This window comes from Eublepharis macularius, chromosome 4, assembly GCF_028583425.1.
Source record: "Eublepharis macularius isolate TG4126 chromosome 4, MPM_Emac_v1.0, whole genome shotgun sequence".
Taxonomy (NCBI): Eukaryota; Metazoa; Chordata; class Lepidosauria; order Squamata; family Eublepharidae; genus Eublepharis; species Eublepharis macularius.
This window is the reverse complement of record NC_072793.1, coordinates 22435539-22451876: the sequence shown is the minus strand read 5'-3', so window position 1 is coordinate 22451876 and position 16338 is coordinate 22435539. Positions and strand designations below refer to the sequence as shown.

The window sequence follows — 16338 nt, the reverse complement described above, 5'->3', positions numbered from 1 at the left end:
TTTTAAACATATACAATTTCCCAAAATGTCCACAGATCTACCCTCAGGGTCATTTGGAAGACGATAAACACTTTTTACCTCAGCAGAAGGGAAAATGGGCACAGCAAATTTGAAAGATAATAAACACTTTTTACCTCAGCAGAAGGGAAAATGGGCACAGCAAATTTGAAAGATGATAAACACTTTTTACCTCAGCTGAAGGGAACACGGGCACAGCAAATTTGAAAGATGATAAACACTTTTTACCTCAGCAGAAGGGAAAACGAGCACAGCAAATTTGAAAGACGATCAACACTTTTTACCTCAGCAGAAGGGAAAACGGGCACAGCAAATTGCAGGAGTCCCTGAATCTGGATCTGCATAGTGGTGAGGGAGCGCTGGTAGATGGTCAGAGCCTGCAAGCAAAGAACAGCGCACAATGACCCACGGTCCGACTCTCCAGGCCATGCTTCCCAATATCCTGCACTACAACTCAAGTTCTGGAGAGGGTCAGTGGCTTGAAACAGGCAGGTCTAGCCTCCTGGGAGCTAGATCATAATTACTCAGTGAAAGTTGCAGATGATCTCATTACCCAAGGATTCCCCAACAACTATGCTGTGGCTTTTTCTGAATGGCTGCCCCTTTACACTGTGAGCTGTGGAATGCCAGGACATGCCAAGACTTAGGAAAGCCGTAAGGGATACATCCACAGGAAAACATCATTGCCGAATCCTGCTCAGGTGCCCTTATCAGATAACAAGAAAGAGCTCTTCTTTGAACAGACTTCACAGGAGACTCACTTCCCCAAAGAGAGTACATTTATTCCTGGAATGATCCTATTTTCTCTGCCTGGGATGACTTCACTAGAGACACCAGCGTTGCCGAACTTTCTGCTGACAGTACATGAGGTCAAGTACATACCTGCTGGAAGGGGTTGGTCAGACTCTGGCTACAATACAGGTAATAGCGAACGATCTCTGCAAAGAAAAAAGGCAAGAGGGAAGCATCAGTCATGGGCCACCCACTGTAGTTGGAACACAGCTTTAGCAACCCCCGGTTTAGATTAAGGTTGCACAGACCCCCCCAGGAGCAAATTCATGGGAACATCTGTGCCGCCTAATAAGATTTGGCCTGTGCTTCTGTTTCCCTACCTGTTTGCAGGTATTAAAAGCCAGGTATGGCCAGAGGTGTGGGCTCTTTGGTGTCAATCAAAGAACAAGAGCCAAAGGAATTTGGGCTCATAGACTATTTCTTGCATCCTGCAGCCCTGAGAACCCAGGAGCAGCCCTGAGGATCCAGGAGACTACATCCAGGATGTAGTCTATCGTTGTTGTCTGATCATTATTTACTGTGCTTTGCTTTTTCTATTTATTTAAACAGTATTTTTATAGGCTGCTTTGGGACTCCATTTTAACCCTCAGGTGGCACAGCCTGGGACACACCGAGCGACTCGCACGTAACAGTAAGAAATGACCCATGAAGCAGAGTTATCATTTCACCAATGGGGAGGAGGGACTCTGCATTGCTAGTGTGCGAGGAACACTGGAGGACAAACTGGTAGGAGAGAGGAAGGGTGAAGGGCTAGGGAGCTTTTGCAGGTTTGTGGGCCAGCCTTTCAATTCTGTGGGGAGAAGACAAGAGGGAGCTTTTTGGGGGGAAAGAGAATCCTTTCCATTGTTGAATGGCCTTGCCTGGCCATCCTGTTGTGCCTCTCAGTATACATGCATGCCGACTTAGGCTGGGGGTGTACCACCCTTGCTTCCTCTGCAAGTGCACTCGCACCAGGTCCTTTCAAAAAGTAACAGCAAAAAGAACAGCAGCTCTTGCAACCCAACAGGTGGTGCTTCAGGACTCTCCTCTGGGTCCCAAACCCATGGGCTGAAGGCCCACTGTCCTTCGGTAGTGCTGTTGAAGTGGAGGTGTTGCAGGGAAGCTTTAGAGTGAAAGACTGTGTCAAAGGGCAGCCAAGCCCAAAATGAGACACCATGCATATTCCATGTGCCAACCAGAGCATTGTGGCTTCATATGAATATCGGCTTTCATTAAGGGTGCAGCTGTATGTTCCCCTGATAAGTCCGTCTGCTGCCAACCACATGCTTGCAACTTAATGCAAATCCAGGGGAGAATTCATGGGCTAAGGGGGACGGGTTAACCCTTATTTGCCTCCAGTGATTTTCTCCCCTGCAAATCCCCCTCCTCCTGCCCCAGGCCACTCTTCCCTGCAACCAGGCTTTTTGCAATCTCAGAGCCTGGCTAGAAGGGAAAACAGCAGCAACACACTCGAACACCCACCACCATGAGAAATGTTTTGGACGTATTTGAAGGACAGAAATCAGTGGGCACGAAGGGCTAAGCAGCCCCTCCCTCGAGCTGATTCTCCCTTGAAAAATGCCCAACGTGATATTTTCACCCTACTGGGCTAGAACTGCTTCTGCATTCAGTGAATGGAAGGGAAGTGAGGGGGGATACCAACAGTGCACTTCATTTCCAAGTTCATCAACTGCAAGAAGGAACCGCTGGGCTAGCTGGGGAGTCCACTCATTAAGCCCCATGTTATTTAAGCCGAACTCAACTCTGGTGCAAGCACAGCTATGGCTGTGGGCACTCTGCAGGCAGCTAGGCAAACACTCCCCCAATTTAACTCCATTGCAGCATTTCTGCCTGAGCCAGGTATGTACACTAGAGACAGCCTACGGGGAAGGATGCCAGTTTACGCAGGGCTGGGGGCTGGCTTTTGCAAACTGTTGCCAGCGGCGCTTCCCTTTGGCCAGGGGCTCTGAAAGCAGAGTTTGGGCACCGCACACGAATATGCCAAGAGCAGAATGGGTTACCTGTACTGAGGCCACTTTGGGTCATGTTCAGGATGATCTTGTCCGGGGCTACGCAGAAATCACTGGTACCCTGTAAGTATCAGAATTAAAAAGGAAACCATCGTGATGACCGGAAGCGGGACTAGGAGACATTTTGCACACACATTTTGCACACACATTTTGCACACACTGACGTTGGCATCTCTCACATCTGCATGAATGTCCATTGACAGAAGCAGCATTTGGTTTTTTAAAAAACTGTGCTCTCTCTCACTTTCTCTTCTGCATTAACACTAACATATGTGCACAAGAGGTACTTTTAACATCATCCTTGAAAGCCACAAATTAGCCTCTGGGGGGTGGTGATGGCGGTCGATGCAAGCAGGTCGATCAGGAGGCTGCAAGACCAAGGAGATCCCTTCTGATCTATGGGATCTCCTTGATGACGCTGACAGAATGGAGCAAACCAGTTGACAAATGGCAGAAAAAGAGCTAAGTGCTTCACTCCCCCCCCCCCCAATGTAACCAAGGAACAATATTCAACTAGGGCTTTTTAAAGGGGACTGGCAAAAGCATGGCTTGAAATCCTGCAGTCCATTTCCAAAAACTGAAGAGCACTTCTCTCGGCCGAGGCGGTGAATTTCCACTGTCATCTCCCCTTTCACTACACACTGTCTGCTTCACACCTGCTGTCCATGACAGTCACAGAATCATAGGGTTGGAAGGGACCTCTAGGGTCATCTAGTCCAACCCCCTGCACAATCCTGGGCCCCCTGACACCAGCTGAGAACAAAACCTCGCTTGGCTGCAGTGCTTTGGGGAGGCAGGAAAGTCCTCCTCTGTGAGTCCAGTTCCGCTTGCAGATCTCGTAGGATCCAAGTTGCTGAGTACTGAAATTACACAGCCATCGGACGCCCGTTTGCCTGTGCATTCCATGCAAAAGCAGAAAAGCAGCACAAGGAAGTACACTCAAGACCACTTCACACCTTTTAATAATCAGCCCTTTTGTACTCACAATCAGGCTAGGAGTGGGAATCCCAGTACGTGTGAGCGACAGAGTGTGAGAAACCAAGAGGTGCTATTATCCCGAAAGTGGGAGGGCAGGAAGGACTGCACAGCGCACGTTGCAAGAGAACCAAGTGTTTGTCCTGCCTAAAGTAAAGCTCTATCAGCAGGCCTTCTGCGCCTATCTTTTAGAAAACTCTGATTAGATAGGCCCCAGTTACCAGTAAGAGAGGCTGCATTAGCCAGACAGCGAGCATGCAAAATGCACGAAAACACATGAAGCTGCCTTATACCAAATCATGACGGCCTAGCAAAGACAGTATAGTCTACTCTGACTGGCTGTGGGCTGTCCAGGACCACAGGCAGAGGTCTTTCATATCACCTGTTATCTGATCTTAACCCCCCCGCCCCCAAATAAAACAAAACTGGAAGTGCCAGGGATCGAACCTGGGACTTTCTGCATGCCAAACAGATGCTTTATCAGTCAGCCAAAGCCCTCACAATGACCCAAGAACTATTGTTTCAAGCTCTTAACAATGACTGCAGCTTTCTCAAACTGTTAGTAAAAAAGCATCTCTGGCCAGTTTCTTCATACCTTCCATGCATGTGACCAAGAGAGCTGTGGTTCTCGAAAGCTAACGATGCATCTGACCAAGAGAGCTGTAGTTCTCAAAAGCTTATGCTACAAATAAGTTGGTTAGTCTTAAAGGTGCTACTGGACTCTTGACTATAGTAAAAAGCAAGTGGCTATTGTTGTGCTTACCACCGCTGCTGCAACATCCACTGAAAAGGAGCCCCAGCTGAGAATGAGCGTGAACAGCCCGCAGCACAGCATCCTATGGACAAAAGGCAGAAGAGGGGTTTACATGTCTCAGAACTTGAGATCCTGTCACTGCCTGCCCTCCTTTAGTCACTTACCTGTCCCAGGTGTGATCTTTGTTGCACTAGTTTTTACAACGGCCCTCTGCGGCAGATCACTATCACACCCAGAGGCAAGAATGACCCAAGGCCACACGCTGAGCCCACAGGAGAGGGGCCTTTGACCATCAGCCCATCACACATTCTGGCCCACAAGCAGAGAAACTGCAGGGACTCGCAGGGCGGAATGGGGGGGGGGGAGACAGTCCCACTATTTCCTTCTATTCTGAGTCTGTTGAACTTTGATCATATCAAGAGAAGGATCAACTCACTGTAAAAAAAAATAATGCTAGGCAAAGCTGGAGGCAGTAGAGGAAGAGGAAGACCCAACATGAGTGGGACTGGCTCAACAAAGGAAGCCACGGCCTTCAGTCTGCAAGACCCGAGCAAGGTTGTCAATGATAGGATATTTTGGAGGTCATTAATTCATAGGGTCTCCGTAAGTCGGAAGTGATCTGACAGCACATAACTCACTAGTTCCTCTTTCCCTGAAAGCCCCTGTGGCATCTCCCCCTTTCCCCGCTTCCTTCTCTCCGTCCACCAGCCAACCTACCTTTATCCGCCCCTCTGTCTTCAGCGTTCCCTCCTTCCCTGTCCCAGGCAGACTTTGCCTGGGACAAGTATAGCCACGTTGTGCTGTGGTGGATGTTGGGCCAGGCCCAGTTGCACAGTGGGGAACCGACAAGGGCTTCCAAGGGGCATCTCATTTTCACCTGTACCCCCTTCCCCACACTATTTCCTCTTTCCCTTCTCTTGGCCACCCACATATCCTCACCTTTCCCTGCCCCTCCTTTTCACTCACTTACCAACCTACCTTTTATTCCCCCCACCCCAACCTTCAGCTATAGGTAAAGGTAGTCCCCTGTGCAAGCACTGAGTTATTACTGACCCACGGGGGAATGTCGCATCACGACATTTTCTTGGCAGGCTTTTTACTGGGTGGTTTGCCATTGCCTTCCCCAGTCATCTACACTTTACCCCCAGGAAACTGGGGACTCATTTTACCGACCTCAGAAGGATGGAAGGCTGAGTCAACCTTGAGCCGGCTACCTGAACCCGGCTTCCTCCAGGATTGAACTCAGGTCGTGGGCTGCAGTACTGCAGTTTACCACTCTGCACCATGGGGCTCTATAATCTCCAGCTATATTGGTAATTTTATTTACTTTATTTATACCCACTTTTCTCCACAACGGGGACCCAAAGCAGCTCACATCATTTTCCTCCATTTTTTAAATCTTCATAACAACCTTGTGAGGTAGGTTAAGCTGAGAGTGAGTGACTGACCCAGGGTCACTTGGTGAGCTTCCATGGCAGAGAAATGATTCAAACCACTGCGCAACATTGGCTTTCATAGGGTGTTTGATGTTGAGCAGTAAGTAGCAAGCAGTCACACCTGAGTGAATTTTGCAAGTTGTATGGTACCAAGTGGCCTGGTGGTTGCTGCCAGTTCGGGCCCCAACTAGTCCTCCCTCAAAGGCCAAAACAGCCCTTGAAAGGGCCCTGTCCCACTCTGTGCCTTTTGTTGACAGAAATGAGCGCTGGAAAGCTGACAAAACTGTTGTGGTTGCCTATCAATGGCCAATGAGGCATTCATTTTTAAAGCTACGGGCGCTGCTTCTATTATTGGAGGCAGGGTGTGTGTGTGTGCGCCTGTATTTAAATTTCAGATTTTTCCAGGTTTGTAGAAAAATCTGTCTTGTCTGTCTGTGATCCCAATCCCTAAGGTAAGTATCCACAGAGTTGGCCGTGTTGAGAATTAGCTATATTGATGGCGGTGATGATGGGCCTTGCCTGGCTGCAACACCATCACACAAAGGAAGAGAGTTTGCTAAGAGCAGGGGCCATTTTGTAGAAAAAGAGCTGGAGGAACTTATTAGCATAACTCACTAGCATCTGCCACATCCCCTGCCACCACCTGAAGTGTGTCATTAGCATAACTGATTTGCATATGCCACACCCCTGACATTACCTATCCTGGCTGTTTTGGACCCAATCCTGGCCATTCAGGGCCGAAATTGGGCGCAAAATGGCAAAAAGGGGCTGAAAAGGGCCAAAAAGGGGCCCAAAATGGTCAGGATTGAGCTGCTACTGAGGGGGAGACTGATCCACCACCCATCAGAGGCCTGATCTCGGCTGTTTTGGGACCAATCCTGGCTGTTTCGGCCCCAATCAAGGCCACAATGGGCCCAAAATGGCCGAAAATCAGGTGGGCGGGGCTACCTGACATGTGACCTCTTTGGAGAACTACCGGAACTGCGTTCCTGCGCGTTCCCCCTTGAAATGAGCCCTGGCTACAAGGAAAGGAAAAAGCCAGACTAAACAACCTATTTGCACAATTAAAACACAGCAAAAGGTGCTTGGAGAACTCTAATGCAGGAGTGGGAAACTTGTTATAGCCCCTTCTCACTTTTGAAAAGGCTGATATTATTCTATTTTTGCAGTCTCTTGCAAAACCAGTACTGAGGGGAACTCCCTGTGGGGTGTATGTGATGACTCACTTTAGAAAACCAAGACAGGAAGCATGAAATTGCTCCATGCAGACCACCTCAGTAAGAACCCATTTCTTCTAGAGGCAGCAAGATGGGGAAGTCCCACACTTGGGCCCTTCCTTGGAACAGGTGCGTTGCCTCCAGTTCTACACAATATCAGGTCCCTGGGTCTTTCATACGTGTCAATCACTCCATGCAATGAAATGCAGGTACTCACGTAATAAGTAGACATTTTGAGTGCTTTGCCAGCCCCAGGCAAGCAATAAGGCAGATCACCAAATCTAGGATGAACAGCAAGAGGTAGGAGAGCCACCTGGGGAAAGAGGAAGATGGTAAGACCCAGACAGACCTGCAGAAAGCCCAGCTCACTGAGGGCCGCTGGCAGAGGGCATATTGGCACCCAAGACAGGAAACAAGAAACCAGAAGCACTGTTCCTCAGTAGCCGCGAATGTGATGGTGCTGTGCTTTTCGATGTATGGGCTTTAATGTATGGATTAGTTTTTAATGTTTGTATTTCTATTTTTTTAAATAGTGTCTTTTATATGTATATTGCAAACCGCCTCGAGTACTAAATATGGAGAGGTGCGCTTTATTTATCCTATGGCATCGTTGACTGAAATGTCCTTGATACTGACTGCGCTAATCTCACTCTAGGTCAGTGATGGCGAACCTTTTTGAGCCCGAGTGCCCAAACTGCAACACAAAACCAACTTATTTATTTCAAAGTGCCAGCACTGCAATTAAACCTGAATACTGAGGTTTTAGTTTAAAAAAAAAACAACTCATATAGTTGTCCCAACTAATTAACATCTCTCTCTCTCTCTCTCTCTCTCTCTCTCTCTCTCTCTCACTCACTCAGGAGCCACAAATGAAAGTAAAGCAAGTTAAATCAAAGCAGTTTGTCCTTCTTTAGACCAACAGCCCTGCTTGCAAGCACTCTCTCTCTCTCTCACTCGCTCAAGAACCACAACTGAATGTAAAGCAAGTTAAATCAATGCAGTTTGCCCTTCTTTAGACCAGCAGCTTGCAAGCTCTCTCTCTCTCTCTCTTTCTCTCTCTCACTCGCTCAAGAGCCACGACTGAAAGTAAAGCAAGTTAAATCAATGCAGTTTGCCCTTCTTTAGACCAGCAGCCCTGCTTGCAAGCACTCTCTCTCTCTCACTCTCACTCTCACTCTCACTCAAGAGCCACGACTGAAAGTAAAGCAAGTTAAATCAAAGCAGCTTACTCTTCTTTAGAAAGCCAGCCCCAGCAGCCCGGCTGCTGCCTCCACTTCCTGCTGCTAAAGAGACGGGCAGCAGGGAGGCAGCCTTGAGGAAAAGGAATCACGTGGGCAGGGCCAAAACCCATGTGATCTCTGCTCAGAACGCCGTTCCAGGCGTTCCCCCTCCAAATAAGCCCTGGAACTAGCGATCTGGCGACTTGGCTCGCGTGCCCACAGAGAGGGCTCTGCGTGCCAGCTGTGGCACGCGTGCCATAGGTTTGCCATCGCTGCTCTAGATAATCCTCCTTGAATCTTAGGGAGAAAGGCAGACTATAAATGACATAAATAAATAAATGTAAGTCAAATAAATAAAATAGTTCTGTAGCACTTGTGCTGGGTCTTCCCAAACGTGCACGTCTGAAACGTGCAGTCCCACCGTTTGCAGAGATTTGCTGGCACACCAATGAAGAAGGTGAGAATTACGATATTGAGGGGAATTCAATCTGAATTACAGCGGCCGAAGAATCAGGTGGGCTCTCACTTACACTAGAGAAATCTCAGCTTCGCTTTCAAACTACACCATTCCTGAGCATTTTACAAGACATCACAGAAAGAAGCACCATTGGTTTTTGTGCATGGGCATGCTTTTTGGATGCCATTAGTGTGTGAAAATACAGTCAGCGTGTCAAACGACAAAAGATTTATTTGTGGGGAGGGAGAACACAATTTTCATTGTAAGCGTATTTAAGGATGGTCGGAGATGCTAGTCCTCATTGTGCAGGAAAAAACAGCTTGAAAACATGCAGTTACAATGCAGCTTCTCTTCATTTTTTTAAAAACTTACATAAAGAAGTATGTTGAATGGAAAAATGAGATAATTGTACTAGGGCTGTGTACCCTGTGCATGTGGTAGGGATCACAACGCACACGGGATAAACAGCAAATGCTACCTCCAGTTAGGAATTATTCAAGACAAAGTGGTAGGAACCCTGTCTGCATCCTTCCGAATCACGATTTCTGTTGCTTGCCCAAGAACTTTGAGTGCCGTCATGTTTCCTCAAGAGGTGGTTCAGGACAATTTACTCACAATGGCATCCCGGATTCAAGTGGCTTTGCCCACTGTACTCCTGAGGCAACCAAACCAATTTCCCTAAAGATTCTCCCTTGATATTCTAGCCCAGTGGTTCCCAAAGCGGGCAATACCGCCCCCCTGGGGGGCGCTGGAATGATCCAGGTGGGCGGTAGGAACCTTGGGTGCAATTGTGGGGCATTGAATAAAAATAAGGGGGTGGTGGAAGCATAAAGAAAGAAGAGTCCAGAACCTATCTAAAGCAGCCTTTTCCTGCCTTCTCCTGGTCTTCCCTGGAGTCAGGGAGGGAGGGAAGGTGGAGAGGGGTCCCTACAGCCAATCACAGCCATGCAATGCATGTGCACCCTTGCAAGGCTGGTGTTGCTGCTGGGCTATTGTGTGGTGGTTGCTGCTGGCCTTTGGCTTCAGGCCTTCAGCTGCTGCTGTTCTGTGCCTGCCTCGGCCTGCCTGGCTGCGTTGATCGTGGTGGACTCTACCTAGACTGAAGAAAACATCTAAAAGGTAAGAATTGGGGAAAATACATATTTTTTAAAAGGAAGACATTAGTAAAAGGACCTTTTAAATTAGTGTCCCTTTACTTTAGGTTGGGCAGCCTGCTTGGGGTGTGCAAATTTGTCACGGCATCTTTGTGTCCATTTCTTGAAGGTAGATTTCCAGGGGGGCGCCGAGTAATTTCTTTTTCTGAAAAGGGGGCGGTAGGCCAAATAAGTTTGGGAACCTCTGTTCTAGCCTCACTGGATACAAATCTCAGCATTTCCTAGTCCATATGATTGCGAAAACAGCTTTTCGAGTGTGAAGGGAATGCCTGCTGAAATATTAAAAATGTGTGTATGTGCACTGAGAAAACACAAACATATAAAGCTGCCTTCTACTGAATCAGACCATTGATTTATCCCGCTCAGCACTGTCCACTCATACTGGCAGTGGCTCGCCATTGTCACGGGCAGAAAAATGTCTTCCCAAATACCTGCAACCTGGCAGAGATTACACCTACAGCCTTCTGCAGGCAAAGCAGGTGTTCTATCACTGAGCCACAACTTCCCTCCCTCTAAATAGGTAAGGGAGCACTTTCCCAGCATGGAACATGATAAATGAGGCAACCAAGGTGCCCATCATGGTCTTGGATACATGAAGCTGTTTTAAACCAATCGGGTCCCCCAGTTCCTCTGTATTGCCTCTTCCAGCGGGCAGCAGCTCTCCAAGGTCTCTGGTAGGGAAAAACGGGCTTTTCCAAGACATGCTACCAAACAATCACTTTGAGGACTGAACCAGGCATGATATTCTGCATACTAACACATGTGCCCTACCACCACTGGGTCCCAGCTTCTGCAGAAGAGTTCTTTGCACTCTCCATAAACAGCAGAAGCAAAGTATGCAAAACATGCTGCCCATTTGGCTTAAAGAACAGACAGCGGAATTTATTTATTTTTTCTCAGTAAGAAGTCTGAATTACTTTGGTGCACAGTTTCTGTTTAAAGCAGAGGATATAAAACTTGGGGTATTATCACTAGCCAGCTTTGGTGGTTCTCCTGTCATTTTAGCACAAGGTGCCCCTTTGCTTTGAAGAGGCAGACATTGCGGTAAGCAGAGCTTTTTTTCTGGGAAAAGAGGTGGTTGAACTCAGTAGGTTGCCCTCGGAGAAAACGATCACATGGCTGGTGGCCCCACCCCCTGATCTTCAGACAGAGGGGAGTTTATATTGCCCTCCGTGGAGGGCAATCTAAACTCCCCTCTGTCTGGAGATCAGGGGGCGGGGCCACCAGCCATGTTACCATTTTCAAGAAGTTCCGGAACTCCATTCCACTGCGTTTCTGCTGAAAAAAAGCCCTGGCAGAAAGGCACCTTAGGTTGCATAGCACTGTATGGGTGAGTGACACGTAGGCCTCATCTCTGGGGCACATGAGTGAATTCTCCTTTCCAGTTGCTGGTGAAAAGAGGGGTGGTGGCAGCTTAACAACAACGGTGCCTATATACCACTCTTCTAGACAGATTAGTGCTTCACCCAGAACGGTGAACAAAGTCAGTGTTATTATTATCCCCACAATGCAGCTGGGGAGCTGGGGCTGAGAGGAGTGGCTTACTCAAGGCCATCTGCTGAGCTCATGGCAGTAGTGGGATTCAAACCAGTAGAGTGCTGATTTGCAGCCGAACCACTTAACCACTGAGCTACAGCAGCTCTTTATATCTCTCCTACCCTGTGGATGCTGGTGTTCTAGTTTTGTTCACAGCCAGTGGTTTTCTGCTTCATTAACACTAGAGAGGAGAGGAGAGGAGAGGAGAGGAGAGGAGGGGTGAGATCAGAGGAGTCTTCCTCCTTTTAATCACTGCCTGGAGTCAGTAAAGACCCAATTAATATTCTGCCGCTGCAGCCGAACGCTGGGTGCAAAGAAGCTGCAGCTTGGAGTCCACTTTCACTGCTCTCTGGGGAAGCTGCTAAATTTGGAAGAAAAAGGCCACTGATACAAGCAGGGGAGGGGCAGCACTTCAGTAATTTTGGCCCCCCTATAATATATTCCAGTCCTTGCAACCTACCGAAGACAAGCTTTCCTTAGCAGTTTACAGTAAGAATATGCATTCTATAAATGGAAGGATCATGCACAAACCAAAACATCATGGGGAATTCGATGCACATTGCAGCTGGCCATGGAGTGAAGCAGTGTCTAATTCATCTGGCTGCCTGACAGAACCATCAAGTGATGACCACGTTTCTCTGCAGCCTCCTGTAATGCCATCACGGGCAGGAAGAGGTTTTGCTTCCATTCTTCAGCCTTTAGGCAGCCAGAAGGGGCGCCACATTGTCATCCTGCACTCTTCATAATAACAGGGCCCATTTTTAAGAAGCATGAATAAACATTTTTAACATGTTGTATCAGACGATGATCTTTTACTGATGTCAGTTCATTCTCTCTTGCTTCAGACTCTTCCTTCCTTAAATAGTTTGTTATTTACCCTGCCTTATTGCACTTTTCTTTATCTTCACCAGGAGAGAGGGGCTAGAATCTGACCACTCTCATCATCCGTTATCTGTAACAACCTACGCTGTTCAAGTCCCTGACTTAGAGAATCACATCTGATTTATGATACCAGACCTCTCCTTGCTCAACTCTGCCCCTCTCTCACTCTGTAACTGTCTGGATTAATAGGAGGGAAATGATTTTCTTTCTTTCCCTTGCACTGAAGCAGTGAACTGTGACTCATAAAAGACCATGACAGAATAACTATGGGTAGTCTTTAAGGTGCTTAATGGACTTCTGTTTCGTTTCACCGCATTGTCTTAGATGGACTATCCTGACAGGCTCCAGGAAACTTGCTCTCTGTGATCCTCTGATTGAGAGCTAAGCTATAAGAGACAAATTTCATGAGTAGGAGCATGTGAAGGGAGTTGTAATGTTAGCTGGAAAGCTGAGTTTTAAAAGAGATGAGAAGGCTTTGTCAGTTTCCTTTCTCTACAGAGCCAGGGAGATGGCTGCTCAGAGGGTTTGTTAATTTCCTCTTTGCTTCCTGGAAGGGGAGGTGAAACTGACAGAGCCTTGGGGAGGCGAAGAGGAAATAAACAAACCCTCTGAGGAGCAATCTTCTCAGCTCTGTAGAGAGGGAAATTGACAAAGCCTTCTGATCTCTTTTAAAATTCCACTTCTCAGCGAACATTGCGACTCCCTTCATGTGCTCCTCCTCGTGTAATTCGTCTCTTGTAGCTTAACTCTGAGTTTTAGGGTTCCAGGTTCACTTGCCTGCACCACGTGCTTTTAAAAAACACACAAAATAATAAAGCTTCCAACTGGAACTATGAAAGCTTTTAAACTGAAAGGAACTCTTGTTGATACTTTTAGACACAGAAAAGGAAATGCACACTAATGGCAGGTATGCAATCAGGCATACATGCTGGGAAGAAACCTCACAAGTGTCACTATACACAGAGGATACATGTCTGTGTGTTTGCTGGGCCCAATCCTGGCCATTCAGGAACAGGGTACTCATTGTGCAATTCTGTACTCACAATTACCAACACAAACCAGAACCTCCTTTTCATCTCCTGTATCTATCAAGATGACAAATGTTGCAATTCTTTAGCCACTCCAGTTATGCATATGAAAAGATATGTAATCAATATCATTGTGTATGTGTTTTGTTTAACTCAATGGGTTTTGTTTTTATACTATGTATTTCCAAAAAGCTTATTTTAAGGTTTTTGATTGATTGCTGCCTTGCAGATTCTAAAAGCAAGAAGGAGAGAATCCCTACTGGAGACTCTGTATGAGCCACTTCGAGCGTTAATATGACTTAATGCAGTAAAAGACTATATTAGATTGTCTTTCTTGTGACTATCGTGAAAAAGATTTGTGAAATGCGACTGACTTCTGCTAGCTACCCCACAGTAGTTCACAACCAGAGGAATCTAGAAGACACACTCTATCTTTAAATTGAACTGTACCTCTATTTGTAAAAAAAATACATTGAATTGTACCTTTATTTGTAAAAAAACCCGCATTGCTGAATTTGTATATTGTTTAGTATATCAACTCTGGGCAAGCATAGTCACTTTATACAGGCACTAGCACTTTAAAATTACTACTGTAGCTGAATACAGACTTGTGTTTGAGAAATTCAACCACTAGCACTTTGCACTTTAGAAATTCATATCCTCTCTGCATTGCTGGTTTCGTTTTGTTGCAAGATTGATAAATGCTCTCAAGTACTCCTTTGATGCCTGAAGGATCATTTGCTCCCAGTGTGTTATGGTTGTGTGAGTTTTTTGGAAATGCTTGATTATAAACACACATTCTTAAATTAATGTATTCTTAAATTAATGTATTAACTCTTTATTGTCATTACAATACGGTTTAATTTTGCTGTCCTAGTAAGCTGTTCACGGCACATTTTTTTGGTTTGCCTTGCAGATTCTAAGTTGGTGGAAAGGCAACATGATAGATAGATAGATAGATAGATAGATAGATAGATAGATAGATAGATAGATAGATAGATAGATAGATAGATAGATAGATAGATAGATAGATAGATAGATAGATAGATAGATAGATGATGGATGGATGATCTCAAGAAAGTGGCTCCTTGCCCCACAGAATAAGTGGGGCACAGCTAGATGTGATGATGTCCCTGGGTGGGACTCAGGGATGCTGTTGTCATTTGAGTGTTTAACATGAGAGTTTTTTAAAAGCCGTAGTGTGACATGACCAGCCACTCTTACTCCCCTCCCAACCTTTCAAGTGCTGAAACAGTCATGGGTGGGGTGGGGGTAAAATTTCCTCTGTTAGGCACTCAAGTGGTGGCAGCTTCCACAGGTCCAACCCAAGGATACTGTCATATATGGTTGCGTTCTAAGCGGGAGTAGGGGACAGGCATTCTCTCTGCCCGTAACAGTTGTGTTATCTTTCAAACCCCTCTCTAAAAGCCACAACCCCCCCCCCCAGAATGAGTCCTTGGGGAGGGGGGAGGAGAAAGAGATTACCACTTCCTGGGTGACGATGCTACAATTTCATAAATCAAGAGAGCTTCCCTTCTGCCACGTGGATGCTTTTGATTGGCTCATACTGTCTTCAAGAGGAAGCAACTGGCACAAAGCAACTCTTCCACTGGCTCCTGATCAGCCATGCTTCCCTCCCTCCCTTGGTGACATCCACTCTCACTTACCTGTAATACTCCACAGAGCTGACTTCAGTAGTCACCTGGGACAGGTGTATAGTAACGTCCTCCCAGACAGGGAGCCCTGAGAGCTGCAAAACTATGTTGCCTGCCATCTGCTGCATGAACTTGAGAGTCTGTACATAGTCACCCCGGATGGCAAAGATCTCATTCAGTCGAGCCATGTGCTGCTCCAAGGCTACCTTCATCTGTGTAGTGGTGCCAGAGACCTGTCATAAAAAGGTAATAACAGATCTATGAGAACTAGTGGGCTCGTATTCTTGCAAATTCAGATTTTCTATGGGCAGAACAAGTGGCCAACATCAACATAACCACATTTCCATCTTGACAGGACAAAGGAATTCCTCCAACCGACCGACCAAACACCCCTGTATTTTGGCTGAACTCTCTCTTTGGCACATAAAATTACATTCCTATTCTTTAGATGTTAAGTAGAGATGGGCATGAAACGGGGGGGGGGGAACGAACCTTGAGTTTCGTGGTTCGTCGCATTCCACAAAACACGAACCATGAACTTGTCCCGTTTCGTGAAACAATTCGTTAGGTTCGTGATTCGTCAGATCCCAGGGCCCTACAATGGCCCCCTTCATACCCAAAGATGCCAAACTCGCAGGGAGGCTTCAGCAGGCTCTCCTCCAGCCACCCTCCAAGTAGCTCTCTTCAGGCTCTCTTTGCTGACTTTTCCCTCCCGTCCTCCTGCTTTCTGCTGCTGGAAGAAAAGTCAAGCAGAGCGGATCTGCTTGGGTTTTCCTCTCTTCAGGTTCTCTTTGCTGACTTTTCCTTCCCATCTTCCTGCTGCTCTGACATGCCCCTCCGCCTCCAAGTTCTCAAAGGAAAAGCCGAGCAGAGTGGATCCGCTCAGGATCTGCTCCAGGGAACTTGGCGGCAGGGATGGGTGGGAAGGCATGTCAGAGCAGCAGGAGGACGGGAGTAGAGAGTCAGAGAAGGGTTCCTGAAGCTGGTAAGCAGCAAGTAGTGGCAAAAGCAGCTGCTGAGGCTGCCTCCGCCACTGCTACTCCACCATCCTGTTCTTAAAAAAAGAGAAGGGAAACAGAGAGGGGAAGGAGTCTCTGACTATATTTCCCAGGTAAACTTGTGCAGACCAGCATTGCTCAGCTCTCAGGTTGGCAGGGAGAGCTGCCTATCAAGGTTATGTGGGCTAAGATTGGGGTTTCCATGGC

The 16338-nt window shown here is 47.0% G+C and overlaps 1 protein-coding gene across 2 annotated transcripts in view; it reads right to left on the bottom strand.

The window, feature by feature from the left end:
* Positions 1 to 16338, bottom strand: part of TTYH2 (tweety family member 2) — a 100329-nt gene that overhangs the window by 20683 nt on the left and 63308 nt on the right. For both annotated transcript variants that reach the window (XM_054978163.1, XM_054978164.1), the window contains 6 exons: positions 15146 to 15366; positions 7419 to 7514; positions 4558 to 4630; positions 2811 to 2880; positions 901 to 956; positions 303 to 395 (listed from right to left, as the gene is read on the bottom strand). In XM_054978163.1, coding sequence (XP_054834138.1) covers positions 303 to 395; positions 901 to 956; positions 2811 to 2880; positions 4558 to 4630; positions 7419 to 7514; positions 15146 to 15366 — 609 coding nt within the window. The remainder of the gene's footprint in view (positions 1 to 302; positions 396 to 900; positions 957 to 2810; positions 2881 to 4557; positions 4631 to 7418; positions 7515 to 15145; positions 15367 to 16338) is intronic.